At 58.5% G+C, this 27,894-nt stretch overlaps 2 protein-coding genes across 4 annotated transcripts in view; one reads left to right on the forward strand and one right to left on the reverse strand.

Moving 5' to 3' along the window:
* On the forward strand, nucleotides 1-14,769 carry HDAC10 (histone deacetylase 10). Its single transcript, XM_078871299.1, has 20 exons — nucleotides 1-69; nucleotides 1,765-1,825; nucleotides 2,548-2,682; nucleotides 4,879-4,975; nucleotides 5,753-5,850; nucleotides 6,738-6,842; nucleotides 7,259-7,327; nucleotides 8,096-8,222; nucleotides 8,960-9,025; nucleotides 9,355-9,414; nucleotides 9,593-9,682; nucleotides 10,587-10,693; nucleotides 11,261-11,331; nucleotides 11,441-11,726; nucleotides 12,185-12,263; nucleotides 12,375-12,460; nucleotides 12,931-12,984; nucleotides 13,325-13,418; nucleotides 13,525-13,716; nucleotides 14,024-14,769. The coding sequence occupies exons 1-20, from the start codon at nucleotides 33-35 to the stop codon at nucleotides 14,237-14,239; spliced, it is 2,130 nt and encodes a 709-aa protein (XP_078727425.1). The 5' UTR covers nucleotides 1-32; the 3' UTR covers nucleotides 14,240-14,769.
* The window catches only part of NCKIPSD (NCK interacting protein with SH3 domain), a 27,664-nt gene continuing 14,523 nt past the window's right edge, over nucleotides 14,754-27,894 (reverse strand). The window contains exons 6-14 of one of the 3 annotated variants that reach the window (XM_078871298.1): nucleotides 25,695-25,903; nucleotides 23,282-23,449; nucleotides 22,468-22,554; nucleotides 21,148-21,286; nucleotides 20,122-20,202; nucleotides 19,071-19,199; nucleotides 18,226-18,318; nucleotides 17,464-17,636; nucleotides 14,754-16,821 (exon numbers count right to left, since the gene is read on the reverse strand). In XM_078871298.1, the coding sequence (XP_078727424.1) occupies nucleotides 16,615-16,821; nucleotides 17,464-17,636; nucleotides 18,226-18,318; nucleotides 19,071-19,199; nucleotides 20,122-20,202; nucleotides 21,148-21,286; nucleotides 22,468-22,554; nucleotides 23,282-23,449; nucleotides 25,695-25,903 (1,286 nt within the window). In that variant the 3' untranslated portion in view covers nucleotides 14,754-16,614. Of the gene's footprint in view, nucleotides 16,822-17,463; nucleotides 17,637-18,225; nucleotides 18,319-19,070; nucleotides 19,200-20,121; nucleotides 20,203-21,147; nucleotides 21,287-22,467; nucleotides 22,555-23,281; nucleotides 23,450-25,694; nucleotides 27,047-27,894 lie in introns of all 3 variants that reach the window. The other 2 variants (XM_078871296.1, XM_078871297.1) reach the window with 2 other exon arrangements.

The following is a 27,894-nucleotide window of genomic DNA, read 5'->3' on the forward strand; positions in this document are numbered from 1 at the left end:
CGCGGAGTTTCTTACGGCCGGGATCGCGCGCGATGGAGGTCGAGTTGGGGTCCCGGTCCCCGGGGTCAGGTGAGGGGACTGGGCGGGAACCCGCGGCCAGGGGGGAAGGGGACCCTGGCCCCTACTCGGAAGGGGGTGGGGGGCTGTGGAGGTGGGGGGGGCTGACCAACTACAGAGAGAGTGAGTGGAGGGGGGGCTGTGGCTAGCCCTGAGTTGTTTTACCAAAAGTGTCAAGGTCCGTGAGTTGACTGTCGTGTCGCCGTGTTGTTGTGTTGTGTTCCCGTGTTGTTGTTGTTGTGTTCTCGTGTTGTGTGCGTGGTACTCGCAACAACAACAACAACGCCCGCAGTCTGTCAACAACACTCGATGCGCGTGTGTTGTTGACCTGAAGCAACACAATGATGGGCGGCGTGTCGGGCAATGGCCCTTTTCGTGTGCGTCGCCTGTACATTGGACCCGGAACGCGTGGCGTTGTTGTTGTTGTTGTTGGTTGTTGTTGGATGTGCATCGCCGCCCGAGCAGCAGCAGCAGCAGGGTTGTTGGAATGAGAGTGATCTTGTTTACACATCTCATCAGCCACGCGTGCCCTCTGACAGTGCATGCTGTCAACACAACAACAACTTTGGACCTCATTTAGACATTCGGGGTTTCCATAACACTGGTCAACAACAAAACATTCTGGCCTGGACTTTTACAGCTGTTTTAGACTAATTTCAGGGTGCTGATTCCAAATCTGAGCTCAGATTTGCTCTATCACATCTCATTTTTATGCTATCGGCATACCCCATTTTCATTGATTTTACCCGAAATTAACTCTGTCACTTATGATTGCAAGTTGTTGCGAGTCAGTGACTGCTTTAGTGTTAAAATATGGTGCTGTATTTTTAGGATAGTGTTTTATAATATCATTTTATGTAGATATCCACATTTATTTAATATTTTTTTTGCAGTTTTTATTGAAAATGCAATATTCGATATCTCAAAAACCTGATGTGATAGACAAAAACTGATGCCAGATTTGTAATCAGCACCCCAAAATTACCTTAAAACCGTTGGAATACCTTATGCCAGAAAAAGTGTGTTGACCAGTGTAATAGAGGTTTCTTTTTTGGGGTTAGATCGCGTAAATACATAAATGTGTCGTTAAATCCGCCACCACCCGACACGACCAATTAGTAAGGGTTGTGTCACGTAAACGGAATGTGCCACCGGTTGTGTGTAGGATAACAAAGCCACAACATTTACCATCTTGAGTACGACGTTTCGCCAGTCATGGCAATGGGCATCATCATTAGGCGGCCACAAATTTTGCAGCCGCCAGATGCGGTGTGGGGAGCGTGCATAATGATGGCAAGCGTATGCGTGTAATGAAGGATGTTTGACAGAGCACGTAAGTTTGACATTGCCCTGCAGGTACTCACACCTGCGTGTGTCTGTGTCTGTGTGTGCCCAGGTGTGTGGGTCGCGGTGGTGTAGCGGTTAGCACGCTACGAACCCAGCCACACGAGTTCGATTCCCGCTCACGGCCAACACCGGTGACGAGTATCTTTACCGGTGCTGGGCCTCCCCATGGTCGACTCAGCCTCAAATTAGTACCTAGCCCGATGTGTAAACATCGCCACGAGGGTGACGAAGGCGACCTGGCCTGTGGCTGGCCACCAACCCCTCGTGTGCCGTTCCAACCTTTATGGGTGCTCGCTAACAGCACTTGCCCCAAGTGTCTTAATGCTATACTGGGGGATCTTTGTCTTTATTTGTGCCCAGGTGGAGCCACGGCCCTGCTATACGATGCACGGATGATGCAGCATTGTCTGTTGTGGGACAAGTAAGGCTGCACCTTCCACACACCTAAACACACACACACCCTCAATCCACACACACCCTCAATCCACACACACACACTCCACGCACCTCAACATACACACCCCTCACCACGGTGCTTGTGCCAGGCTAGCTGCACTTTGAGGCCACGTGAAGCATCGAAGGCTCGCTGACAGGAGGTCACATGACAGACCCAGGTACCATGGGTTGACTGATGAGGTGACTGGCCTAAACATACACACACCCTCCCTCTCAATCCACACACACGCACACCCATCATTCCATACCTTGCATACAGTCTCACACGCACATTCCATCTGCACGCACTTGCATTTCACAGACTGTTGAGGCAATCGAGCGCATATACGAAGGTCAGGACAGCAGACGAGGGGAGTGGGTGGACAGCCCCACGCCCGGCCGTCTTTATCTCCCTAGTTGCCATGTTTACACATCGCACCAGGAACTCATTTGAAGCTGAGTCGACCACGTGGAGGCCTAGAACCGGCTCAGATAAACGTCGCACGCTCTCACACCCTTCACCGCCAACCCCCTAGACTGACATCCGATGGTAAATGAGATGCTATTGAGCCAATTAGGCTAAGTGGTGAGAACAAAACCGCACAGAGCTAGGACTGTGATAATCTAATCGCGGGGTGGGGTGGGGGGGTGTGAATCATTTGATGTGAACCACCCCCCCCTCCTTACCACCCCCCCCCCCCTCCTCAGCCCGGTGTGCGCCATCGAGGTCCCGGAGCGGCTGAGCGTGGTGGCGGAGCGGCTCGCCGAGCGGGGCCTCACGGAGCGCTGCCTGCTCATGCAGCCTCGCCACGCCACGCCCGAGGACATCCTGCTGGTGCACAGGTGTGAGTCCACACCCACCGGCACCACACCAGCACCACACCAGCACCACACCAGCACAACAGGTGTGAGTCCACCCCCACCAGCACCACACCAGCACCACACCAGCACAACAGGTGTATGTTCACCACACCAGCACCACAAGGGTGAGTACACCCCACCGGCACCACACCAGCACCAGTGTCATGACGACTTGACAGACTTCTCTTGAGATGGCACTTTATTGAAGACGCGTTCACTTGACATCAGGCGTAGATCCCACTGCAACAGCCCCGAGTCTCCCGCGCATCTACCTTATATATCAACACATGACGAGTGAGTGGTGCAAGCCACCTCACACGAAACAACAGCACACAAAATCAACAACAGCACACAAAATCAACAACAGCACACAAAATCCACTTTGTGGTTTGGAGAGCCACTATCGCAGTCGTAAAGTTCTCGACCGGGTCCTTGATGCCGGTCCATCGCACGTGGCGGGGTCTTGTGGACCTCGGAGACTCAGAGGGTCGCATTCTGTCGGCGGCACAACGCACTTCCGGGGTCGCACAATTAATTTGGACGACTGCCCTGGCACATCGGACATGCCAGACCCCGGCCGCACAGGATATGAGTGGGGATGGACATATGGTTTGAGGCGCAATGGGTGGACAAACGCCCCGCCTGTACACGCACGCACTGCGGCCGTTTCACTTCCACAATCTCGACCGGTCCCTGCCACGGGCGGTGCAACTTAGGTGATGTCCGTAGCGGCACCTGCAGACAATGCAACCACGCTCTGTCACCGACAGCTCAAGGAAGCACACGCTCGCGCCGCCCTGCGTTCTTCTCATTACGCGGCTTGTGCACTGGCAGTATTTTCCCTCGCCGCAGCACGTGCCTCCGACACCCGGCCGAGCGTAACCTGCAGCGGCACGGGTACGTCCCGTATTTGTTTCTTTGAAGCCGTACCCAGTTGAGCCTTTATGGGGGGCTCATGCTCCTGCCCGTACATGAGAAAAAAAGGGTAAAACCCCGTAGAGGCACGTGGAGCCATCCTGTACGCTGCCAGAACCCCTGAGACATGCCAGCCCCAGTCCGTTTGTGCCTCATTCACTCCTTGACAGAGCATAGATGTTATCGTCCTATTCAAGCGTTCTACCATTTTATCCGTTTGAGGGTGGTATGGGGACGTTCTAATCTGTTTAGTACTCAATGCGTCACACACCTCGCGCAGCAGTTTAGATGAACATTTTTTACCCTGGTCAGTGAGAAGCTGCTCTGGGGCACCCTTGTCCAACACGTAGCCATGTAGGAATGCGTCCACAATGGATGCAGCTGTCTGGTCCGGTAACGGCCAATGCATTGGCCACCTGGTAAAATATTCCACCCCCACAAGGAGAAATGTGTTATCCTTTTGTGAACACGGAGAGGGACCCAGAATATCTAGCGCGACCAATTCGTTGATACGGGACACCGTGATGGACTGAATGGGGGTCTGAGATTTTTTAGCAATGGGGGCTTCCGGCGCGTGCACTCCGTGCAACCCGCGACCAGGTGCTGGACATCGATCAACATTCCAGGCCAGTAAAAATCTCACTGCAAGGTCAACTGCATCTTACGACGTCCAAGGTGCAGTAGCTTCGTGTCATGCACCGCACGCGTCAGCTTACCCCGTAGGGAAGTGGGGACCACCAGGTACTAATTTTGGGTGACCCCATCCCACCGTATCAAAAGTCTGTTGTGAATAACGAACCGCGAGATTCCCGCTGAGGCAGGGGTATCCGGCTTTGTTTCCGCGCGACGCCGCAAAGCCAATACCGAACCATCCTCCATCTGCAGCTGTCCCCATTCCGCATGCATCAGCCCCAGTGTGCTGTCTCTATGCGCTACGAACCCGGCAACCCGCAGTCGATTCCCGCTCACGGTCAACACCAGTGACGATTATCTGAACTGGTCGTGGGCCTCCCCGAGGTCGACTCAGCCTCAAATGAGTACCTGGTGCGGTGTGTAAACATCTCCACGAGGGAGACAAAGGCAGCCAGGCCTGGTGCTGACCACCCACACCCTCGTGCGCCATGCTGGCCTTCGTAGGACGTCACTAAGAGCACTGTTAAGGCTATTACGGGGGATCTTTGTTCTAGCGATGTTGATGATGGTGTTGAAGATCGATCTGACAATGACGACGATGATGATGGTGATGCTATTGTGGCCGTACAGTGCCGAGTACCTGGCATTGGTGGAGTCCACGGAGTCGATGTCGCTTGAGGAGCTGAAGGCCCTCTCCGACAAAACCACGGATGCATTCTTCCACCCGGTACGTTCCGCGTGCGTCCCTGGTGTCGCACGCGATCCCCGCGTACCCACCGCACGCGCGTGGAACTGTGCTTCGTTTCGTCTCGCCAAAGCAAGGCCGTAGCCATGGAGTCAACATTGGGGGGGACCAAATCTTCCAGGGGGTGTGGGATCCCCCCCCCCCCCCCCAGAAAATAATATAAATTTGAAAACGAATTTCCTGCCATTTCCTGCCTAAATGTTTTAAAAATTCACTAACACACGGGATGGACCTTTTTTTTTTACAATAATGTCTAATAGTGTATATTGTATTCCATTGCTCTGTTTTTTTTATTTTTTACCTTTTCTTGTTTCATTGTATGTAATGGCAGAGATTAGGGATTAAGAAAGTACAACCATAACCACAATCATATAAACAGAAATCTATTTTATAGCAATATATTTTGGGGGGGACATTTTGAGCATATTTGAATATTGTGGGGGGGGGGATGTGCCCCCCCCCCCCAATATTTATTATAATTACGGCCTTGCGCCAAAGTGCTGACAAACCGCTAAATTGTGGAGAATTTTTTTTTGTGGAGGATGTTGTTTGTTGCGGTTGCACCCGATTCAAGAGCCGAATGGCTCAACAGGGCTATACCTAATAAATTTACTTGAACTTGAGCCAAGTGGTGGTGGTGGTCATTGTGGTGATCATTGTGGTTGTGGATGCGGTGGTGGCATTGGCGGTGGTGGTTTACGGTGGTTGTGGCGGAGTCTGTGTGACCTCTGACGCGGGACCCTGCGTTGCTGTCCCCAGGACACGTACGCCTGCGCACGGCTAGCGCTGGGCGCCACCCTGCAGCTTATGGATGCCGTGGTCACAGGCGCGGTGAGGAACGGGGTCGCGCTGGCGAGGTCAGTCCGCACGCACACACACTTACCCATGCAAATGAAGACAACGCGCCCCCCCCTCACCCTTTTTCAACAGCCTTCCAACAGCCTTTTCCAGGCTATTGGAGCAAGTGCTGCTACCGAGCACTTGTGAAAGCCGCCACGGCGCGCAAAGGAGTGGGTGGTCAACACCACGCCCGGCTGAGTTCGTCTCCAACAGTGCTGATGTTCACACACACACACACTGCACCAGGTACTCATTTCAGGCTGAGCCAACCTCAAAGAGGCCCATGACCGGGTCACACATTCGTGGCAGCCATTGGTCGTAGCAGTTGCCGAGTTTGTAGCGCAGTGCGCTTACCGCTGCGCTATGCACACGCTCCTCAAGCGCACAGACGTACATACGTACACACAGGTGTACACGCATGTGCTCACATGTCGGTACATGCACGTACACGCACGTGTGTAGACGCGCGCTAACGCGCATACGCACACGTGCGCTTACGTGCGTGCACACACGTACACGCATGTGCACGTACAAGCACCCGCCAAATGCAAACGCGCGCACAAAAGCACTCATCTTCTACGAACGAGTTTTTGGCGACTTGCACAGTGCTTCTGGATTGAGGTCTTTATCATCATCATCATCTCCCCCTTATACCTGAGTGGTTGTGGGGGAGTCACCGATGCTGCGGCTGTCAACTTTCTCCACTCTTGCCGGTCCTGCTGTCTATGGCCAGCGGATCGCAGCTTGGGTCGTACAGCGTTGGACTGAACTGCTCTGAGCAGCGAAGAGGGCCGGGGACCGTACAATGATGAGGCGTTGAGATTATCAGACCGCTGATCGCGATGGTTAACCGGTGAATAGAAAACGTTCACGCTCACGCCTCCCTACCCCCCCTGTCACCCAGACCCCCTGGCCACCACAGCCAGAGGAACGAGGCAAACGGATTCTGCATCTTCAACAACGTGGCCATCGCAGCGGAGCGCGCCAAACGCACACACGGGCTGCGACGGTGCGTGGCGAGAGCATGCGTGTGTTCGTGCGTGTGGGTGTGATAGTGTAGCGGTTAGCGCACTGCGCTATAATCCCGGCGACCCGGGTTCGATTCCCGCTCGCGGCCAACATCGGTGACGATTATCTGAACCGGTCCCGGGCCTCCCCTAGGTCGACTCAGCCTCAAATGTGTATCTGGTGCGGTGTGTAAACATCGCCACTAGGGAGACAAAGGCAATCGGGCGTGGTGCTGGCCACCCACCCCCTCGTGTAACGTTCTGGCCTTCATAGGTGCTCGCTAACAGCACTTGCCCCCACAGTCTATTGAGGCTATATGGGAGATCTTTGATCTTTGGGTGTGAGAACGTGCGAGTGAGCGAGTGCGGGCGAGTGTGGGCGAGCACGGCTAAGCCGCTCCCATGGCCGCGTGTGCAGGATCCTCATCGTGGACTGGGACATCCACCACGGCCAAGGAACCCAGTTCATCTTTGAGGACGACCCCAGGTACGCGCGAAGCAGCGCCCGCCGTCTGACTCGCAAATACGTTCGTGGTTAAACGTCGACGCACGCAGCCCCACTACCAAACCACTGCTGGGTGACGCCCTCTCCCCTCGTGGTACGGCCCACACGGATCATACGGCCGTGCTTTGCCATGCTGGTCCGCACGGGTTGGTGAACTTGGGGAGCATAGACGTGGGAGCGTAGCCCAGTACAACGGTGAACTTGTTGTGAGTAAACGTGGCCGTGCCTACCGTTTACTGCCGCGAGCAGCCGTGGCGCTCACGACGTTTCGCAGAGCTGGCGACGTCAGTCGTCCCCCCAGTTACTTGCGCGTCAGTCCGCGAGTCCACGTACGCCGATCTCGGCATCCACGATGAGTGCGTGGGGAGGTGAGAGGAAGGAGGGGGAACACGGACGTGGGAGCGCACAAGCACAGCACAACAGTAGGTTTTTTTTCTGTGCTGCCCTCTGCTGCCTACGATGTAGCCCCGCAGCAGCAGCTGTAGCAGCAGCAGCAGTCTGTATCGCGACCTGTATGGATGTTGAACTTTCGCATCGTACGTAGCCAACCGTGCTAATCAGAGGTGGGTCGTGAGTGGTTGTCGCCCATCCCGGAACTATGCAGACTCAACCCCCGCTTAGCTTCCGAGATCCGGGTGCAATCCCGACGATTTGGTCCCAGGGTTAACAGTTGCGCATCGTGGTGTGGGTGCTGGCGCCGTTCCCTAGCTTGGCGCTGTGCTCTCCCCTCTGTGTCGTTTGCGGTGGCAGCGTTCTCTACTTCTCGTGGCACCGCTACGAGCACGCCAAGTTCTGGCCGAATCTGCGCAAGTCCGAATTCGACTGTGTGGGGAATGGCCCTGGCGCCGGTTTCAACCTCAACCTGCCCTGGAACGAGGTGTGCGCGCGTGTGTGGTCCAGCACCGCTGTAATCCGGTTACTTCGTCAATACGTTCGCTCGACCGATGATCGGCTCCACTCATCTCTTCCGAGACGTCCTGCCAGCGCGGTGGAGTAGGCCAAGATACCCTCGTCATCCGAGAGCTCCCTCAGTTGGAGACACTTCCGCCAGCGGTGGCGAAAGCGAGCACTTGTAGGGCTGCGCCTTTACATTCACCGATCGTTTTCATCACTCGACTAAATGCTGACAACACAAAAGTATTTTGTCCTTGCTATAAATTTGCACAATGGTAAGCCACTTCGTTGAGTTATCATTAGTGGCCAGGTCGCTTCTGAAATAGAGCTCAGTGGGCCTTGCCTGGTAAAATAAAAAATAGTTCATCATTTATTTGGGTGAAGAAAGTGTCGCCTTTGTTGTTCCCACATGTGCCGCGGGACGGGAGGTGATGGGCAGGGCTTGGCGACATCATCGGCACCGTCGGACGCAGGGCGTGGCTCGCGGGGGGGTTTCCTGCCTTCAGGGTGGCAGAGATGTGGGGGCGCGGCTGCCAACTTCCGAATGGGCCGAGTAAACGACAAATATAATCGGTGGCCACTCATTGACTTTCATCAACTCGTCGAGCCAGCTGGAGAGGTCAATGAGCCCCGAGCGGCTCCTGTTAGGCTCGCTAACGGTGGTGGTCGGGGTGTGTGTGCGCGTGTGTGTCCGTGCGTGTGTGTGCGTTCTGGCCGCAGGTAGGCATGGGCAACGGAGACTACCTCTACGCGTTCCTGCGCACGCTGCTGCCCGTCGCTTACGAGGTGCGCCCCGTCGCTCGCGGCCGATCGCTCCGTTGTCGCTATGCCGGCCGCTCCGCCCACGGTGTCATTTCTCACCGAGTGTTTTCTGGGCTGTCCGCCGGTCGACTGAAGTGGGTGGCGCGTGACGAGTAGTCGCAGCCGCAGTTGTAGTCGAGAGGTATGGTGGATGCTGTGTGCCGGGTGTGGAAAAATGTTAGGGCTCGCCGACCCAGACAGAGCCGGCTGAATTTAATCCCCGGCTCTTACAGCATCGAGCGTTACTGCTGTTGCTGCCGCTGTATGATGATGCTCGCTGCGTTGTGTGTCCTGCGTGGTGCCGCGTGCCGTAGTTTGACCCCGAGCTGGTGATCGTCTCCGCGGGTTTCGACTCCGCTATCGGCGACCCGGAGGTGAGCGTCTGCACCGCGACACCCGCCACAATGCAGCCGCCACAATGCACCCGCCACAATGCACCCACCACAATGCACCCGCCACAATGCACCCGCGTCGTTGACTTCCGCCCCCAGTGTGTCGGTGCCGATATTTTGAGCCGAAACCTGCACGTGGGGGGGGGGGGTGCCATTTCAGGGCAAGATGAGCGCGACCCCCGAGTGCTTCGCCCACCTGACGCAGCTGCTGGGGGGCCTGGCCGGGGGGCGCCTGTGCATCGTCCTCGAGGTGAGGGGGGTTTGGGAGCGTGACCCCCCACCGTCGCCATGGAGACCTCGAGGGGTGGCTAACGAGCGGCGTAGGCAAATTAACACCGGACGCTCTCGCCGCGATCCATCCCACAGTGGGGTAGCGCCATTTTCTACCCACTCAGTAACTCAATTCTATTCTTGCATGTGAGGGCAGCAGCAGCAGTATGGTTCAGGATCTAGAGGTAAAGGTCTGCTGCAGGCCACGACGAGAGGCCTTCAGCAGGGAGAGAGTTTGTGTCGTCGTTTTGCTGCTCTCCCTCCGTTGAAGGAGCGCAGACCACAGTGGTTTACCGTTTGGTCCATCACTCAATTGGGATCACACAGCTCCCATCAGCCACTACTGTGAGCACTGGGCAGGACCCTCCCGAAAGATTAACAAGGGTCGTGATAACAATAATATTAGTAATCTACCCCATCTGTCCCATTCGACAACACTCGTGCCTGTGACGACGACTCGTTGCTGTGCTGTGTGAACACCGCCATGTTGACGCGATCCGTGGCCCCGCGACTTTCACCTTTGTGGAAGATCCACTGTGTGGACGATTTGACCATACCTCACCGCGCCGGTCAGCGTGGGCTGGTGCAGGCGGGTAGCGTGCGAGCGGAGTACAATTTGGTACACTGCTCCCCCGACACCACTGTGTGGCACGCGCACGCGGGTATGACCCGATCGCCCGGACCAGCGCCGGATCTCGCCGGATCTCGGACGCTAAGCGGCAGGGTCGATAGTGGTCAGCACCTGGATGGGCAACCACGGGCTGCTGCAGGGGGCCACGTGACCCCCCCGCACCCCCCCGCACCCCCCCCTCACGCGCCCGCGCAGCCTCTCGTGTCGCGCCGATCACTCGCGCCGTGTGTCATCGCGCCGTGTCATCGCGCAGGGCGGCTACAACCTGTGCTCGCTGGCCGAGTCGGTGTGCTTCACAGTACAGACGCTGCTGGGAGACCCGGTGCCCCCACTCTCCGGCCGCATGGCCCCCCATGTCAGGTGATCGCACGGGCCCTGCACACCCACCCCCGCCGCCCTCAGCTGTGAAGTGCAGACGCAGGGAGATTTGGAATTTCGCGCTGCGTAGACGTCGCCCGGCAGTTGGGTGTTCGCCACTCGTTGCGAAGGTTCGCGGTTTCGAATGATGCGGCGGCGACCGCCCTGGTTAATCCTGCGATGTGCATCGACCGCAACGATACCACGCACCGTCTGCTTCACTCACAGCGGACGTCAAAGATCCTGTGACGTCAATCGCAAGAGTAGGAGGCCATTACACGCCGGCGTCAGGGTCCAAATATGAAAATGACATCGCACATAGCAATCATTGCCCCGATACGCACGCTACGCATGCACAGGATTGTCTTCTGTGGAATTGTGTTGAATGGGATTGTTGCATCCGGTCGCGTTCAACGGGATTGAGCTGCACAAGGTTGTGCATGCGGGATCATGCTGCGTAGTATGGTGTTTAATCTAGTTTCGTGCAATCGTGTTGCATGGGATTGTGTTGCGTGAGATTATTGCATATGTTCGCGTTGTCTGCTCTACCACACTATGGGTTGCGAGCAGCGCCATGGAGAGCGTGCACAACCTGGTGACCTCACACGCGCCGCACTGGGGCTGCTTCCGGCTCCACGCAGGTATTGCCTCGCTCGTCTGCATTTGGTCCGCATCTCGCGCAGAGGGCAGCGCTAACCCTGCCGCTGCCTTGACGACCTTCGCACCACCGATCCCTGTGCGCCTTCGTAGATCCGCCGGAGCTGACCGCCGCATTCGGAGCGGACTCTGGGGATCTGCCCTGGCACCACCAGCCCGACCTCGCTGATCCCTCCGTGGGCCTCACCGCTGCCATCGGGACGCCAAACTTCAATAGGCTGATGCGCGATCACGTGGCCGGCCTCCGTGTGGCCGTGACGCCAAACCGGACGGCCGTGTCGGGTTTCCCAGAAGGCAGCGATGGCGCGGCAGAGGTGGCTGGATGTGCGACGGTGCAGCCGAAACGTCTCTCGGCCGAGCAGTTGTCAGCTCTGTTGAGGTACGGGGCCCTTGTGCGTTCGTAGTTTTTGGTAGAGGTTCGCGGTTCGAATCCGGCAGGCCGCCCTGGTTAATCCTGCGTGGTGTATTAACTATATTACGCTACGCCGCACCATCTGGTTCACAGCGGACATTAATGGTCCAGTGGCGTCGTTGGAAAGGAGTGGACCAACAACATTTGAAAAATTGCCACCGCAAGTTAGTTAGCGCAAAACACGTAGCAGGACCGAGAGGGGATGTGAGAGCTGGGCGGGGACCGTCACGAGGCAGGGACATTCTTACCCCCACCCCCCACTGCTGGTGCTGTGTGGCGCGGCTCGCAGCGCTTACGACTATTGGGTTTTTGCACACGAGGTCTCGGGAAAGTTACCAGAGGGGGAGACCTGGGTCGTGGTGGCCACGCGTCGAGAGCGACGTCGCCGTTTGATTTTGTTTGTTGCGGTGCGGACGTTCGCGCAGGGGAGCCTCCCCGGAGTCGGCGGGCGAGGGGGCGGCCGCACAAGTCTGCGGTCTCCTGGACCAGGTGCTGCGGGGACAGGTAGGGTAATCGCGACCCTCACTCGCGACCTCCCGCACACCGTTGACGGCGGAAGATCGCGACGTCCCATGCCGCTGCCGATCCTGTTGCCCCCGCCGCTCGGCCGCGCAGGTCCGAAACGGGGCTGCCCGCGTGCCCACGAGCCAGGGCCTGCTCACCTGCGCCAGCAACTACGCCCGCCAGCTGGGAGCCAAGCGGTGAGCGGTGCCGCCTCACTGTCGAGGTCGCCAGGGAGCACACGATGGAGCCGTCATGGCTCGGCGAGCGGTTTGCTGGTGATGGAGACGGCGCGTGCGTGCCTGTGTGCGTGCCTGCGTGCGTGCCTGCGTGCGTGCCTGCGTGCCTGTGTGCGTGCCTGTGCGTGCCTGTGCGTGCCTGTGAGCGTGCCTGTGTGCGTGCTTGCCTGTGTGCGTGCCTGTGTGCGTGCCTGTGCGTGCCTGTGAGCGTGCCTGCGTGCGTCCCTGTGAGCGTGCCTGTGAGCGTGCCTGTGTGCGTGCCTGTGAGCGTGCCTGTGAGCGTGCCTGTGTGCGTGCCTGTGAGCGTGCCTGTGAGCGTGCCTGTGTGCGTGCCTGTGAGCGTGCCTGTGTGCGTGCCTGTGTGCATGCCTGTGTGCGTGCCTGTGTGCGTGCCTGTGAGCGTGCCTGTGTGCGTGCCTGTGTGCGTGCAGGACCCTGTTGCTGTCCATTGGAGCGGACGTCCCAGCCAGCGTTTCGGATGACGGGTGAGAATAGGCAGCCGGCCGCTGACTGCAATGTTCAGCTGATGTGGGTCTTGTGGTTAGGCATTGTCTATAAGTAGCCAATGTCTACTCGAGGTGGTCACCCATCCGAGCATTGTCCGAGCTCAACCCTGCTTAGCTTTTGAGAAGTGACGAGATAAGGCGCGATGTGGGGGACTTGCTCCGAGGAGCCGTTGGGCTGCTGCTGCTGCTGCTGCGGAGCTACGACGTGGGTAACAGAGGGCAGTGCATCAACGTCCATCGCGGCGCTACATCGTGAGGGGAGGCCTTCATCTAGCGGAGGACAAACCAGGGCGATGGTGACAATGCCGCTGTTGGGCAGGGACGTGCTGGTGCTGGACGTGCAGGGTGCCGCGGCAGAGCCGGGGGAACCGGCACGGAGCGGCGAGCGCCACCTCGTCATCAGCTGGCCCGAGGTGAGAGACGCCGGCTGCCGTCGACGTTAACCGCCAGTAACGGCCACGCGAGCGCGAACGTTCCCGCGTCTGAACAGCGTCCGACTCGCGCCTGTGCTGCCCGTAGCCCGGCGAGGGCGAGCTGCTGTGGACACTGCTGCACCTGGTCCTGCCCATGGCCTACGAGTTCCGCCCGGACCTACTGCTGCTCGTCTTGGGCGATGCCTCTGACCGTTGCCAAGCGACGGCTCGGATGATGGGTCATGTGACCCTCCTGCTGCAGGCCCTGGCTGCAGGGCGCGTGGTCGCGCTGGTGACGGTGAGTGGGTGCTTGGAGTTAAATTTACGGGGGAACCAAAACACGAGTGGTGTCGTGTGTGTGGTACGGCGTGGCTGCGTGTTGGGATTGTGCTGGAACATGGTAGTGTTAGGGTTTGGGGCACAGTGTGTGGCAGTGCGGGGCACTGTGTTGCATGGCGGTGTAGTGTGTGTTGGGTACGTTCCAAGGGTGTGGTGTGGCCGTGTGATGTGGTGTAGTTGGTTTGGTGGGGTGCAGCCCGTGGTGGCAGAGGGTAGCACGGTGTGGCGCGACGAGCCGTACTTTGCACCACATCTCCCGCGTGCAGGAGGCCGGTGACCCCTCGTGCGCCACGCTGGGCAGCGTCGTACGATCGCTGCAGGGTCGCCCACCCTCTCCGCCGACACCGGGCGTCCGGCTGTCGCCGCCGCCCACTCCCGCCAACCTGCGGCACCTGCGTGGCGCCGTGCGGGCGCACGGCGAGTGCTGGGCGATGCTGCGTGGCTCGGGCAGTGGCGGCGGCGCCAAAAAGCAGCTTCTCTGAGGTGGTGCCGTCGCCCACGCAGGAAAAAAGGGTTGGCGAGCCATGGGTGGCAGACGACCCTTGAACTCTTAACTGCAAAAAAAATGAAGTTCTCCAAACACAGCGTCCACACGTACACCCTCCAAATTGAAAAATTCACTTGGTGATGCGACTGAGCAGAAGGAATCTCGTAACTGTCGAAGTTGTACGTGTATGCATGCCAGTGCATACATCGGCGCAACCAGTGTGTGCACTGTGCACGCGAGCGCATGTGGTTGCATGTTTGCGAGGATGAGTGTTCAGACTGCGCGAGTGCGCGTGGTTGCATGTACGTGTGAGAATGTGTGCGAGGCTGCAGGGGATGTTCTTTGGCCTCCTGCACTCGGCATCTTATTGGCAAAAGTGGGCTGTTGCCGCTGTGTGGGCGCGAATGTGAATGTGGACAATCGCCACACGTGAGCGAGTGTTGTGAACGACCGGTCTCCAATCCAAACATTCTCGCGTTGCGCTGGACATTCCATTAAAGCCAACTGTTTATTTTCATTACAGAACATATACACTCTTGCGATCGTCTTTGTATTTTTCAACAAAGCATCCCGAGAACATTTGGCACAACGGTGCTCGTGTGTAGTGGTACGGTTTTAAATGTTATCGCTCAGTTTTCTGCGCAAAACCGCTGTGCCAAGCAAGCGTTGCTGCGAAGTCGAGGGATGCATTTGGCCTCAATGTCTATCACGCCACGAGGGGGGAGGAGCAACGGACACTGCATGCAGCATGCAACGCGCTCTGTTTGGCACCGAGTCGTGCAGCGCTGGGACTCTATGTACATAAACAGGAAGTGAAAATACCGCATCCTCAGGGGAATCCCATTCCCCACGAGGCCCAGCTGGAGTTGTGGCACTCATCACCGCCGCTCTGAAGCACAGTGCCGCAGCCAAACGGGAACCCTAACCCTCGGCAGCCTTTATTCCCCCATGCATGGCTACCGTCCCACCCAGTCGGCCCGAATACAACGTCCCGTAAACCCCAAACACATTTGGCCTGCGGCAGTGTTTTTCAAGACCGTTTTGGCACGGCCAACGCACTCCGCACGGTGGGCGAGCAGCTCCCTTCGCGTGCAGGTGCCAATCCTTCAGCACCGCAAGGCGCACGGCGATGCCGCCCCCCGCGCGGGGTCGACGGCGCCCTCCGCTGCGATCGTTGTCGCCACGACCGAGGACTGGGCGACACCGCCTCCAACAATCAAATGTTCCCAAATAAAAATCGCTTTGCGCGGGGCGGCCCAGACGACACCTGCACAGGGGACGCGGCTGGGCGCCAGGGGGTCTCCGTGCGGGGGGGGGGGATAACAACAAACAGCGGCCGCCGTCGACACAGCTGCAGCTCAAAGGGTGGTGCGCGTCGGCCTGGCGGCGTGCCGTGCGGCGCGTTACACGCACGTGCGGGAACATGACGCAGCACTAGGGGGGCGGAGGGTGTAAGGATATATTTTTTTACAGAGGGTTTTGTTACCGGCCAAGGTCAGTAGGTCTGAACACTGACCGGCCCGGTACGAAACAAAAGTGCACACAGCTCAAAATACTTTTAGGCGAACGTACCCCAACGGTACCGAGCGCAGGGGGTTGTTGGCACCGTCCGTCTGGCTCGATGCTGCCCGCTCACTCGCCAAGCAGCACGAGGAGCCGCGGCGCTCGCACCGCCTCACCGTCCCCACGAGCCTGGAGTAGATATGTCACTCGTCGGTACCACAGCTTTAGCGGTTCTCCATGCAGCCAATACTGGTGAATAATGCGCGAGCCGTTTGAAAAGAGTGGGGGTTATCAAGTTAATCACGCTATCTGGCCCACGTGAATAAAGCCGTCCGATTAAGGGTTCTGCTACCTTGGCCGGTACCCGGTTTCTGCTGTGGCCCATGGCCTACAACGAACTTTACACTGCCCCACAGCCAGAGGGGAGACCTGGCCCAGTGCCCCCGAGATGACTGCTAGGAATGCACGGTGGGAGGTTGGGGGGGGTGTGGGCGGTCCCTACAGCCGTGAGAATCCCAGGATATGTTTTAATTAGTTTTTCTGCGGTGGAGGCTTCTGCTGAGTGGGAATGCAGTGGGGTGACTACACAGACGCTGCTAGGAAGGGTTTGGTTATTTCAAAGGGAGGTTCCTCGATGAGGAGCGATGGCACTGCCTTGCGATGTGAAGAAGCTGCGATTAGTGTGGATTGGAGCGGAGGGGGAGGTGTGCCAGACCCGGTTGACCTTGCACGAGCGCAATCTGGCAGCAACGCTCGTTGGGCTCGTGACGACGCATCGGCGCGCCTCACCGCACACCAAACCAAACCGCTTCCTCTGCCCTCCGGTTGCCACGCGCGGGGCCGCGTGCGTCACCGCTCCCGCGCGCGTCAGGCGCTCTCGCCGAAGGCGGGGAACTCGGTGCAGATCTGGCACACGATGTCGCGGTCCATGCGGCAGTGCTGGTCGCCCTCCCCGCCCTCCTCGGCGGCGATGCGGCGGAAGCAGGCGCGCAGGTCTCCGCCGCGGTGCGAGTGCTGCACGTAGTCGGTGCTGCGCATGATGGCCAGCATCAGCGACAGGTACTCCATGCGCATCTGCAGCCGGCACGCGCACAAGCAGCCGTTGACGCGCGGGTCAAGTACGGCCGACGCGCTCGAAAAGCACAGCAGTTGCGAAACGGTCGATGAGCGCGGTTGACGGTCATCCAGTAATCAACGAGCACTGCCTATGCGGTCAAGCCTGCAGTCGACGCAGTGGATGTCGTGGCAACAGCCACCTCATGCTCGGACAACACACTCAGACAAGTACAGCTGACTTGTTCAGCCAACCGCACATGATAAAACACGAACAGCCGACATGCATAGCGTACACACGATGCTCAGCTAACAACACATCCAGAAGGCGTGACTGATAACACACGACCGTCGCACAGCTGAACGTTGCCTTCAGGCATCGCACTGTTGCAACAGCACACGCAACATCGCTACGGTAACCCGAACGACTGCAACTCGCTCAGGCCGGAGTCTGCGGCCCAAGCTTTGCACTCTTGGAGCCGATGCGAATTGCTGCCAGGTAAACTTTGCTAAGTGTTTTCCGTGCTCAGAGCCCTAGGATAGAAATATAAACACCGGGGCGGTTTTGCGTGAGCGACCTCTGCACTACGTTGTGCGTTGGCCCCGCGCGATCGCGACGCGGGCACCACGTGCCACCCGCGATCGCGACGTGCACACGCGGACCTTGTCGCCAGCGGAGAGGTCGGAGAGCTGGCGCACGATTATGTCGATCATGACGAGCATGTCCGTGTGGTAGAAAATGGCGGCCGTCTCGCGCTCGCAGAACATGTCCTGCAGGAACTTGAGCACCGAGTGTGGCGGCCGCGGCGCGTGCTCAAACATGTCCACCGGGTCCTCTGCGTCAGCCGGAGGGGAGGGGGGGGGATGAGGGGGGAGGTGAGGAAGTAGAGGGAGGGAGGGTACAGAATTGTTAATTTGATATTAGTCAACTGGACCTGTGGAATTTGTCATCTCTTAGTCAAGTTAACCCTTTCATAGCCGACCCTGGCTATTCTCTGGACCAAGCGACCATGCCCCCCCTCCTGCTGTGGTATTATTTATTGCACGTGATTGAACGTGGGTTGTTTGCGGCCACACACACCCACCGTGAGTCACTGCTGCCATCTAGTGGCTAGACAAATAAAAACACCGCGTACGGGAGGACCGGGGTTATGCCCCTCCTGCCCCCCATTCTGAAATTCTTTATCAGAAACTAAACTCGCCAAGTGTTACATAATTAATGAAAACAACGGCTGCAGGGTGGCGTGCGGTTGGAAAACGGACGGCCGATGAAACGCACAGGCCTCGCGAGAACCTTACAGGCCGTCGTCGTCGTCGTGTGTGATGCTAAACACTGAAGGCGTAACGCTGACGACGCCACCACCGCCTGGTGGCGCGTGGCCATGGCGGCCCGGTGGCACAGAGGTGCTGGCGGGCGAGCGTCACCTCCTCTGTTGAGCAGCAGAAGCAGCTTCTCGCTGAAGGTCTTGATGTTCAGCCGTCGCGCCAGGGTCTCCATGATGACGTTGCTGGACGGAACTGGGGAGGGAGTTGGAGGGGGGGGGCGGCAGGAAGGTGAAGCACGCCCAGGTTATACTACGGCATCGCAATCGGATGCTCTGGTCACGTGGAGATAAGTGAAAGGCCAGCAGCTGGTTGCATAAAACACCTTGATCGAGTTTTCAGGGACTGCGGGAAAAATGCACTGGGGCCCCGCACCTCCGATTAGCACGGATGACTGCGTACGGTGCGAAAGAAGTTCAACATACATACTGTACATACGCACGCCCGACCACAGCGGACGGCCCGTCCAGATTGTTCACAAGTCACGCCCCCAGCGTCAGTCAGAGCCCAAGCGGCTCTGGGGGCCTCGATGTTTTGTCTTCAGCAAACCAAGCGCTTTACAAACAACGACGCAAGCAGGGTCCCAACGGCCCAACGTTTCGTGGTCAATCCCTTCTCCCAGCCGTCCACGCCGTTGACTCCCTGCAGCCGTTCAAGTCCAGACTGGAGACCTTTTTCTCTTTTCAAAGACCGGCCGGCTGCCTTTATAAAACAAAAACACGCCCACCGCGTCTGCACGGCGCCTCGAGCCGCGGCCACGTTTAGAAGCCCCCTGATAAATTGGCATTAGTCCCCCCCCCCCCCCCCCAGCTAGGTCCTCGTGGACGGAGAACGTGAAAATGTAGCAGTGGCGACAATAACACAGCGATTCTGACGGGTGGGCCAAGGCGTGTCGCTTTAATCTGCACCGGCTTCACGTGGAAACGCGGTGGGCGTGAAGCCGTTACCCTGGAAGTGCAGGTTGAACGCCAGCAGCAGGTTGACCATGAGGTCGGGGAGCTGGTCGCTCGTGTCGGACGGCAGCCCGTTCTCCGTCACGTCCAGCACGAAGCCCATGAAGCTCTCGTTCAGGTGATCTGCATCCACGTGCACACGCACACACAGGCGCACGCACGCACACACAGGCGCACGCACGCACACACAGGCGCACGCACGGATCCATTTTGCGTTTCAGAATGCGGTACATCTGCATGTTACAAGTGTCCTCTCGCATGCATGGGTTTTCTCAGGGTGCTCAGCATGCAAACACGAATTGGCCGATAACACCTTAATGTATAGAGGACGGCAGAGCTTGTGGGGAAATTGATGGCGGCTCACCGCGTGGCTGCCTTTCCCGCTCCTCTGTGGTTCGCCCCCACGCCCCCGAGTCGGTCTCTCTTCACGCCTCTGAGCGAGCGAGTCCCGTGCAGTGGCACGGTCCAAGCTGACGTGATCATTTTTGCTAGGTCTGTCCCAGTCGGCGACCCGGAAAATTATTCCCACACCCGGCACACGACACCCAGTATACATGTCGCTATGTTTGTGGCTTACTACTCGTCACGTGCCACCTCCTGGGCCTGCACCGGTCAAGACAAGCAGCTGGGAAATTAGGGCTGGCACGCATGGAATGGATAACATGCGTGCGTGGGGGGTCATGGTGGGTTCAAGATGCCGCTGCCACCACCAGCCCCTCGCTGGGTTCGGGTGCCACACCGGACGAGCGCCATGAACCCGGAGGCGAGAGCCTCGTGTGTCCGGCGTTCCATCTTGCCGCGGTGTGGCGGTAGCGACGATTACAAACGCTCAACGCGTACCGTTGATTACGTGAACGCGTTTCGCTGTCGCTTCACCTTTCGCAATTAACAACTTTCTCTTGGTCTAATTTGCCTCGGGATGAGCGGAGAGGCGCGCTTGCAATGTTTGCTATCGGGATCTAAAGTTAGAAAAGAAAATTAACCATCGCTGGGAGGAGCAAAGAAACGGTGCGAAAATCACAGCTCCCACGCGGCACCCACGCACCGTAGTGATGGTACGGCAGCGGCTCCCCCATGCTGAACACCATGGTGAGCAGCAGCGTGGAGTAGCACAGCTTCTGGTGCTCTGCGGCACAACGGACACAACGCGCGCACGACGGTCGCTCACAATTACGCACGCGGCCCCGGCACGCAAGGGGGCGTGCGGGGCGGAGGCTCTTCCGTCTCGCGGGAGCCGCTACCCCGGGGTGCGGCAGCACGTCGCCTTGGCAACGTCGCCATGGCAACCCCCTCGGGGGACGCTTTCGTCGCTAACGTTCGGGGATTGGGAAGGGGGGGGGTTGTTTAACACGACTGCGTTTGAGTCACGGCGAGCGCCCGTGTCGGTTTGTGGTGGCTTCTTCGGTGAAAATTAGCGCTGCGATGCTGGGAATTGCTGCCCCACGCCACAAGCAGCTCGGGAGGGGAGGGTTATGAGCTAGCGCCGGCTCACGTGTGCGCAGCACGCCCCCGCCCCACCACGGGCCTGCGTCTGCCGCGGAAGAGCTACGGCAACGTGCATGCCGAGGGCAGCCAAACGGCAGGGCTAACCAGCAGAGCTGGGGCTAGTGTCAGAGGCAAGGATAGTGATAGGGTCGGTCGGATGGTGTGGTAATGGGTTGGGATAAGGCTCGTGGGTCTAGCGTGATAAGAGGTAAGACTCGAGTCCGGTTGGGTCGTTTGTAGAGGTTCGGAATACGGCTAGGATCTGATCGGCGAGTGTAATTAATATGGGGGTAGTGTTAGGGTCAGGTTGGCTACGGTGGTAAGGGGTGGGAGTAAGGCTAGTGTCTTGCTGGGTAGTTTGATGAGAATTTAGAGAGAGGCTGGTACATTTTTGGGTTCACGAGTCAGGCTTGGTGGTCTGATTAGCTTGTGGTTGAGGATAGGAGTCGGGCTCGGGCCTGGCTGGTTTTATGTGCTCTGCCCCCCTTCCCAATCATCGTCAAATCTGGGTTTTTCTGCTCTTCGAACGCTTTTCACACGAGCCGTCCCCGGCGCGACGTGGCCACCCACGGCCATGGCCGCTGACCTTTGGTGTCGGTCTGCATGTCGCGCGCCAGCTCCATGGGCAGCACGGAGTTGAGCAGCGCCGAGATGATGTTGGCGTCGAGGCTGCACATGGCGCCAAACACCTTGAGCAGCAGCAGCCGCAGCGACACGCGGTGCTCCTGGTCACGGGGACACGGGGAATGGCTCAGCGGGGTCATGAAATGCACTCATCGCCTTCTGCAGCAGTAGTGGTGGTGGTGACGATAGCGACGGTGGTACGGTGACGCATGGGCACGCACGGCACAATTATGTTTTGACCACATGTACAGAGTATTTTCTGGGTTGCTGGCACACTGGGAGGTATACTGGATGTGGTGTGCCGGGTGAGGAAATATGTTTCGGGTCAACTGACCCTGATGTACAGAGTTGGCCAATGGTACTACCCTCCATGTTGTCGGACGTAACGTTTCCAGAAATTCAAATATAATTGCAGTGATTGTGGCGTTTTGTACCATGTTCAATGTCTGTTATATTGTGTACTGATATATTATAGTAGGGAGCGGTGGGACAGTGGTTCGCACGCTGATCTGCGAATCCGGCGACCCGAGTTTGATTCCCGCTCAAGACCAGTAAGTGGCAATTATTTGAACCATACTGGGCCTTCCCTAGGTCGACTCAGCCTGAAAAAGCACTTTGTTCGGTGTGCAAGCATCAGCACTGGGGAGACAAAGGCGGCTGGGCGGGTTTTAGGCCATGGATCCCCTCGTGTTCTGTCCCGGGCCTTCATAGGTACTCATTAATAGCACTGCTAATTAGTACTGCATGTTTATTTCATCACATCACTGGTCCAAGGTTAACAGGTTGCAGATGAAGACCTGCGTTGTGCATTGTGAATAACACGATGGTGGTGGCGATTGTATCACCGACATGCTATCACTAACATTGAAAATGTCACGGTGAGTCTCATTTATCTCTCATGTGGCTGAAATTAATATACACACAAATTGCATCTCTCACAATCGCCGAGGAGCCACGGATGAACAAGAAGGCAGAAGCCAGGCGGTGAACCGGTGCTACCAACAATTACCCAAGCTCTGTGATCCTCAATATATTCAGATGTTTTCAACCAATTAACTGAACATTAATGATGATATGGTTATCAGCATTCAATTAACATTTGTTTTTGTATTGCCGTGTTCGACTTGAGGCTCCCTTGAAAAGGAGACGACTCAACGGGCTCTCACCCAAACATTAAAGTACGTTAATGAATCCGTGACGACGCCAATGACGACGGTGACCAATACTCTGATCAGTGCAGCCCCACGACCACCCTTCCGCACCACCGCTCACCACCACGCACCATCTGGTAGTAGCTGACGAGCGACAGCACCGGCTCGCAGTCGTCCCTCTTGCACATGCGGCGGCTCACGTCTGGGTTGGCGTCCGTCTGCGGGGCGCACGGCAAAAACCGTGTGAGCGTAGCCACAACTTCCAGGGATAACCACGGCGTGGCCTCGACCCGACGCCGACGGCTCGCGACGGTTCACGGTAACTGGCAACGCTCTCTGAAGGGGACACTCTCAGAACCGTGAGGTCCAGAGCTGGGATATCCGCTCGTTCACGCAATCGATTAACTCCACAGTTTATCGGGTGCACTACTGCCCTCCTGTCGGTGCCCTTGGCCAACCCGGCGCTCGCCTGTAATGTGCACAGCGGGCACCAGGGCCGCACGGGTGGAGGGCAGGTAGACGGGCCTGGCATCGGAGTGGCACCCGGAGTTCGGAGGCTAAGACGCAGACCCAAAGCCAGGTGGCGGGGACGCTGTAAGGGTGGACTTTGAAAGCGGGCGCTGAATTTGCGACTACCGGATCTGGCAGAAGAAAAGGAGTGAGGGTTACGTATCGTGCCATCGCTGGCATTGCCCACTGACAAATTGCTTTGTTGCACACGGGGAGCCTTTCATCCGTTAATGAGGTCACATCCCGGGGTCAATTCTTGATTCTGCCAGGGGTTAAACCCAGGAGGCCACAAGGTTGGCAGCTCAGCAGCCCTTCACAGAGGCACCCAGATCCCTGGTCTGTGGGCCTGTGAGAGTGCTCGATCGATCGAGAGCGAGCGAGTAAGCGAGCGAGTGAGCGAGTAAGCGAGCGAGTAAGCGAGCGAGCGTGCGAGACCAGGATGGAGAGCAGCTCCTGCAGGTAGCTCGAGATCACGGCCTCGTCCTCGTGGAGAGCCCAGCTGCGCTGCTGCGCGTCGTCCTTGTGCCGCGCGAGGTCCGTGAAGATCACGTTGAGCCGAGTCACGTCCTGGCACTCCAGCCCCTCCGGCAGCTCCTGCAGGTCCTGGGTGGCCGGTGGGGGGGCGGGTGGGGGGCGGGGGGTGAAGGGAGTGTATCTAGCCGTGCTCACAGATGCCACCGCTGACGTGGATGCGGCCGGGTTTCATGACCGCTCGGGTCGCGTCTATCAACCTGAGCGTCTTGCACGTTGCGTGTAGACGCGCGCGGTACACGCTGTATGTGCCACGACGTGTTGGCTGCAGACGTGACACTTGATACCTTGCGAATGGGATGATACCTTTCGAGGGAGCTTCGACTGTTAATTGCCGAGACTGTGTCTGTGCATCAACCGCATTCCCCACGGCGCAGCCTAATGGGTAATCGCTGCGTATGCCCAGTCACAAATTCGAAGACATCCCACTTGCACAAACAAAACACTTACGGGTCCATATTCCATTTCCCTGTATCCTAAATCCATTAAAATAAAATAATTATAGATAAATAAATATTTGTTCTGGTCTTCAGTGACATGTTTTTTTGGATTATAGAATCTCCGTATAGATAACTTATTTCCCATACTTATTACACTTGAATACACATCACTGATTGGAGCAAAGCATCAGAGCGGCAAAGTGGCAGCGGAGCGGTTACGAGAGGAGGAATCACGTCAAACGTCCAACCGTCTCAGGGAGCACACGCAGCGACAGGCTGTCATTAGTGGCAGGCAGAGTGTGGCATCTGAGACGCAGGGCGCGTAAGAAACGAGGCGGTGCCTCGACGGGGCGTGAGAAGAGAAGAGAGGCTGAACCTCGCCTCCATGCTAGGGATGCAAACAGCGCAGCCTCGCCAAGGCGCTCGGACAAGGCACGGCGTTAGAACGTGGCTTGGATTAGAATACGGCACTTATTGGGAAACTGCACGCGTTAGAACACTGCACGCGTTAGACCACTGCACGCTTTAGAACACTGCACGCGTTAAAACACTGCACGCGTTAGAACACTGCACGCGTTAAGGCACTACACGCGTGAGCACACTGAACGCGTTAGGGCACGACAGGTGCTGGGATATTGCACACATGAGCGCACCGCAATTGTTGGGACACTACACACGTTAGGACACCACAGGTGTTGGGATATTGCACACATGAGCACGCCGCACGGGTTAGGAGACTGCACGCGTTAGGACACCACAGGCATTGGGACACCGCACACATTAGTTGGGAGAGGGCAGGAACAGCAGAGATAACGGTTGAGGGGCTTACCGCCTCGCTGGGCGCCTTCTCCTCTTCCTCCTCCGCCTACAAAACCAAAGCCGCGGTGTGGCAGCGCAGCGTGAACGACACGACACGACACTCATCCCATCGTCGGCCCTGACCTCACTCATCCCAGTCAGTCAGTTGGGTCAGTTTATTCCGTGGGAGGCCCACTGAGCTGAGGGGCCTGTTGTTCGATAGCGATCGGGCCAAAGTGGCCACCATCATCGTCAAGCCTCGTGCCGGCGTCGTTGGCGTACGCGGCTGTAGAGGGGGTCACCTTGGCTTTTCAATTTGTTATTATTAAACTGACATCACAGCGCGTATTTATAGGACTTCCGAAAATCCGCCGCGCTCGCGGCATTTAATATCTCACGGAAAAAGCTGAGAAATGGTCGCCGGGCATTACATAACGCGTCCTTAGAGATGTGCTCAGCATCCATCTCAAGGTGCGACCGACGATAGAAGCCCTCACCATGTTGCCATTCGGCGAGAATCTGTTTCCTCTACGAAGGGCGCGGGGCTCAGGGACAGATGGCTGCTAACCCCCAGCATCGAATTAATTGGCTTGAAGATGTGCGAGGTGTCAGGGCTCCAACCGGAATAAAAAGCAGGGTTTAAAGTCAGCTTCTGAGCCGCCAGGGCCGGCTATGCGAGCGTAATCTCGGTCAGGTTAAATTCCAACGTCGTCACGAACCCTGCACAACGTGACCCGGCTCAACTGCTGAATTGGCGAATAATCGAGCGTGTGATGGTCACACAGAAGTGGAACTGCACAGCGGTGGGGAAAGGTCTCAGCGTCTTGACATGCGACGTGTCAACGTCCAGATGTCGGGAAAAGGGCTTCCCCCCTACCGTGCTCCACACCCTCCACTCCTCATCCCTCAGCCTTCACTTCCAACTCCCTGACCTTTGACCCTTGGGGCCTCCATCCAATTGCACCTCTGTTCCTGCCACTACCCACTTCCTGTTCCCTCGTCCACCACCCCTCCTTCCTCAGCCCCTCATCTCGTGCCGCTCACCCCCAGCCTCCCGAGCCCCACCCTGACCCCCCCACCTGCTGTGTGAGCAGCGACAGGAGGATGTCCTCCATGATGTCGGCGGTGTCGGGCAGCGTGTCGCGGATGTGCCCGACCACGGTGCCGATGGCGACGCGCGACAGCTCGTAGCTCAGCCCCGTGTTGCGCCGCACCAGCTCCGTCAGCTCCACGCCCATGGTGCGGGGAACCGCGCCGGTGCCGCCTCCTCCTCCGCCGCCGTCCTCCGCTGCCGGCGAGGGGGGCGACACGGAGCTCAGCCGTGCCCGACCGCTATCCGACGGCGCCACGGAGGGCTCCGCCCGCTCCGGCGACCGCCGCCCTACCTGCGCTCGTGCTACCTCGTGCGATGGCGGGGAGGACGGGGGGGGGGATCCCAACGGCGGCTCGCTCGCGCCGTTGACCGACGTGTCACCGCGTACGGGCGGGGAGGCCGCGGGCGTCGTCTGACCGGGGGACTCTACGCTGCGGCGCAGCGGGGATCCGGCGCCGCTGGTGGCCTGTGCCGGGAAGGCGGGGCGCTGGGCCTGAGAGCCTCCGGGGCGGTGAGCGGGGGAACCGTGGCAGCGTGCGGGGGAGTCGGTGAAGCGCACGGGGGAGTCGGCGCAGCGCACGGGGGAGTCGGAGCAGCGCACGGGGGAACCGCACGACCGGACCGGCGAATCCAAGCGGTCAAACAGCGACTCTGAACGCTTGAGCGGCGAGTCGAGGCGCCGGAGCAGCGCGTCTCTCCGTCTCAACGGGGACTCGGCGCCGTTCGCCGCCGCCGCCACCTCCGGCGTCGCGCGCCGAGCGAGCGGCGAACCGGGGCCCAGCCGCTCCTCCGTGGCGTCGCCACCTCTGCCACCGCCCGCAGGGCCCACGGCCGCATCCATGTTTTCCGGCGTGGGCTCGGGAGCGGCGGCACCGGCGGCGCCACCACCGTCGTCGTCGTCGTCGTCGCCACACGAGTTCTCGTCCGACCGGCTGTCGGCCGGCACCTTCTCGTTGCCATCGCGAGACGAGTTCGACCCGGTAGAGTGGCCGGACGCGTCGGAGCTGTCGCTCTCGGCCGCCTTGTAGCTCTGCACGTCCTTGGCGTGCACGCGCGGGAAGTCCCTGCCGGCTATTTCGCTGAACAGCGTGCCGTTGTGGCGCTGCGACGCCCGCTCCGGCTCCCGCCGCGGGGAGGCGGCGACGGTGGCAGCGGCGGCGGCGCCGTCGTCATCGTCGGAGGGGAGAGAGAAGGAGCGGTCACGAGAGCGAGCGCGAGAGGCGGGGGCACCGGCCGTGGAGGCGGCGAAGATCGAGGGGAAGAAGCCGGAGGCATTGCGTGTGGAGGGGGGGGCGATGGACGAACCCGCCAGGGAGTTGCCCTGTGTGTCGTCGCAGGCTGAAGGGCCGGGGGTTTAGTGGGCGGCGAGGAAGGCGAGGAGATTCGTGGGGGGCAGGATGGACAGGAAAGGGAGAGACAAGGGAGGCGGGATTGTCGGAGGGAGAAAAGAAGGGGCAGAGACAGGTCGGGGAGAGACAGGAAAACAGGAGTCAACGGAGGACTACGTCGGAAGTCATGGCAGGAGGGAGGGGGCAATCGGAGAGGATCGTCCATCCCAGGAGGAGCGGAGGAGCCTGGGGGAGGATTCGGGGAACACGCGGAACGTGGAGGCGGTGTTGGTGGGAAGGGTGCGGCCAGGGCAAGCGCTGGGGTCGTGGGCGCCTGCAGCTAGTGAGAGAGGGACTGGGCTGGGTTAGTGGCACTTCCACTGCAGACGCCGCACAGACCTAGCACACCACCAAGCTCACGCACACACATGCACCCCACACACAAAGGTGTACACAAAGACACACACACACACACAAGCGGAGAGCCAAGGAGCATGAGGGTTCCAGTGAGGAGGCAGGCGCAGCAGGGATAAGCGGTTGCACAGTTGCACGAGGGAGTGGTGGGGAGTGGTCACACAAGGGAGTGTTTGTTAAGGACCACGTGCCAACAGACACGCCCAGAGGCCCAGCTTCACGTCACTCGGCTTTGGAGACATCTGGTAATGTTTAAAAATGAAGCAGCAAAGAGCCATGCTCACCCGCAACTGAGCTACAATCCAAGTCATTCATTCCATCCAAAGCTGCAATTAAAACGTCGGTCCGACGGAAGTGAGCCGTCTGGCTGTGCCGTGGCCCAGGAAAAGGGGTTTGGCGAGGAGGTGAGAGGGCGGGGTGAGTGGGTGAGTGGGTGAGAGGCGG

Source organism: Lampetra fluviatilis, chromosome 32, assembly GCF_964198595.1.
Source record: "Lampetra fluviatilis chromosome 32, kcLamFluv1.1, whole genome shotgun sequence".
Taxonomy (NCBI): domain Eukaryota; kingdom Metazoa; phylum Chordata; class Hyperoartia; order Petromyzontiformes; family Petromyzontidae; genus Lampetra; species Lampetra fluviatilis.

Bases quoted from the DNA above. Each gene is read 5' to 3' on its own strand.
- HDAC10 (XM_078871299.1), top strand. From the start codon at position 33: ATGGAGGTCGAGTTGGGGTCCCGGTCCCCGGGGTCAG. The intron at 4,976-5,752 runs GTACGTTCCGCG...TGCTGTCCCCAG, and splicing joins CGGATGCATTCTTCCACCCG to GACACGTACGCCTGCGCACG. The intron at 7,328-8,095 runs GTACGCGCGAAG...TTGCGGTGGCAG, and splicing joins ATCTTTGAGGACGACCCCAG to CGTTCTCTACTTCTCGTGGC.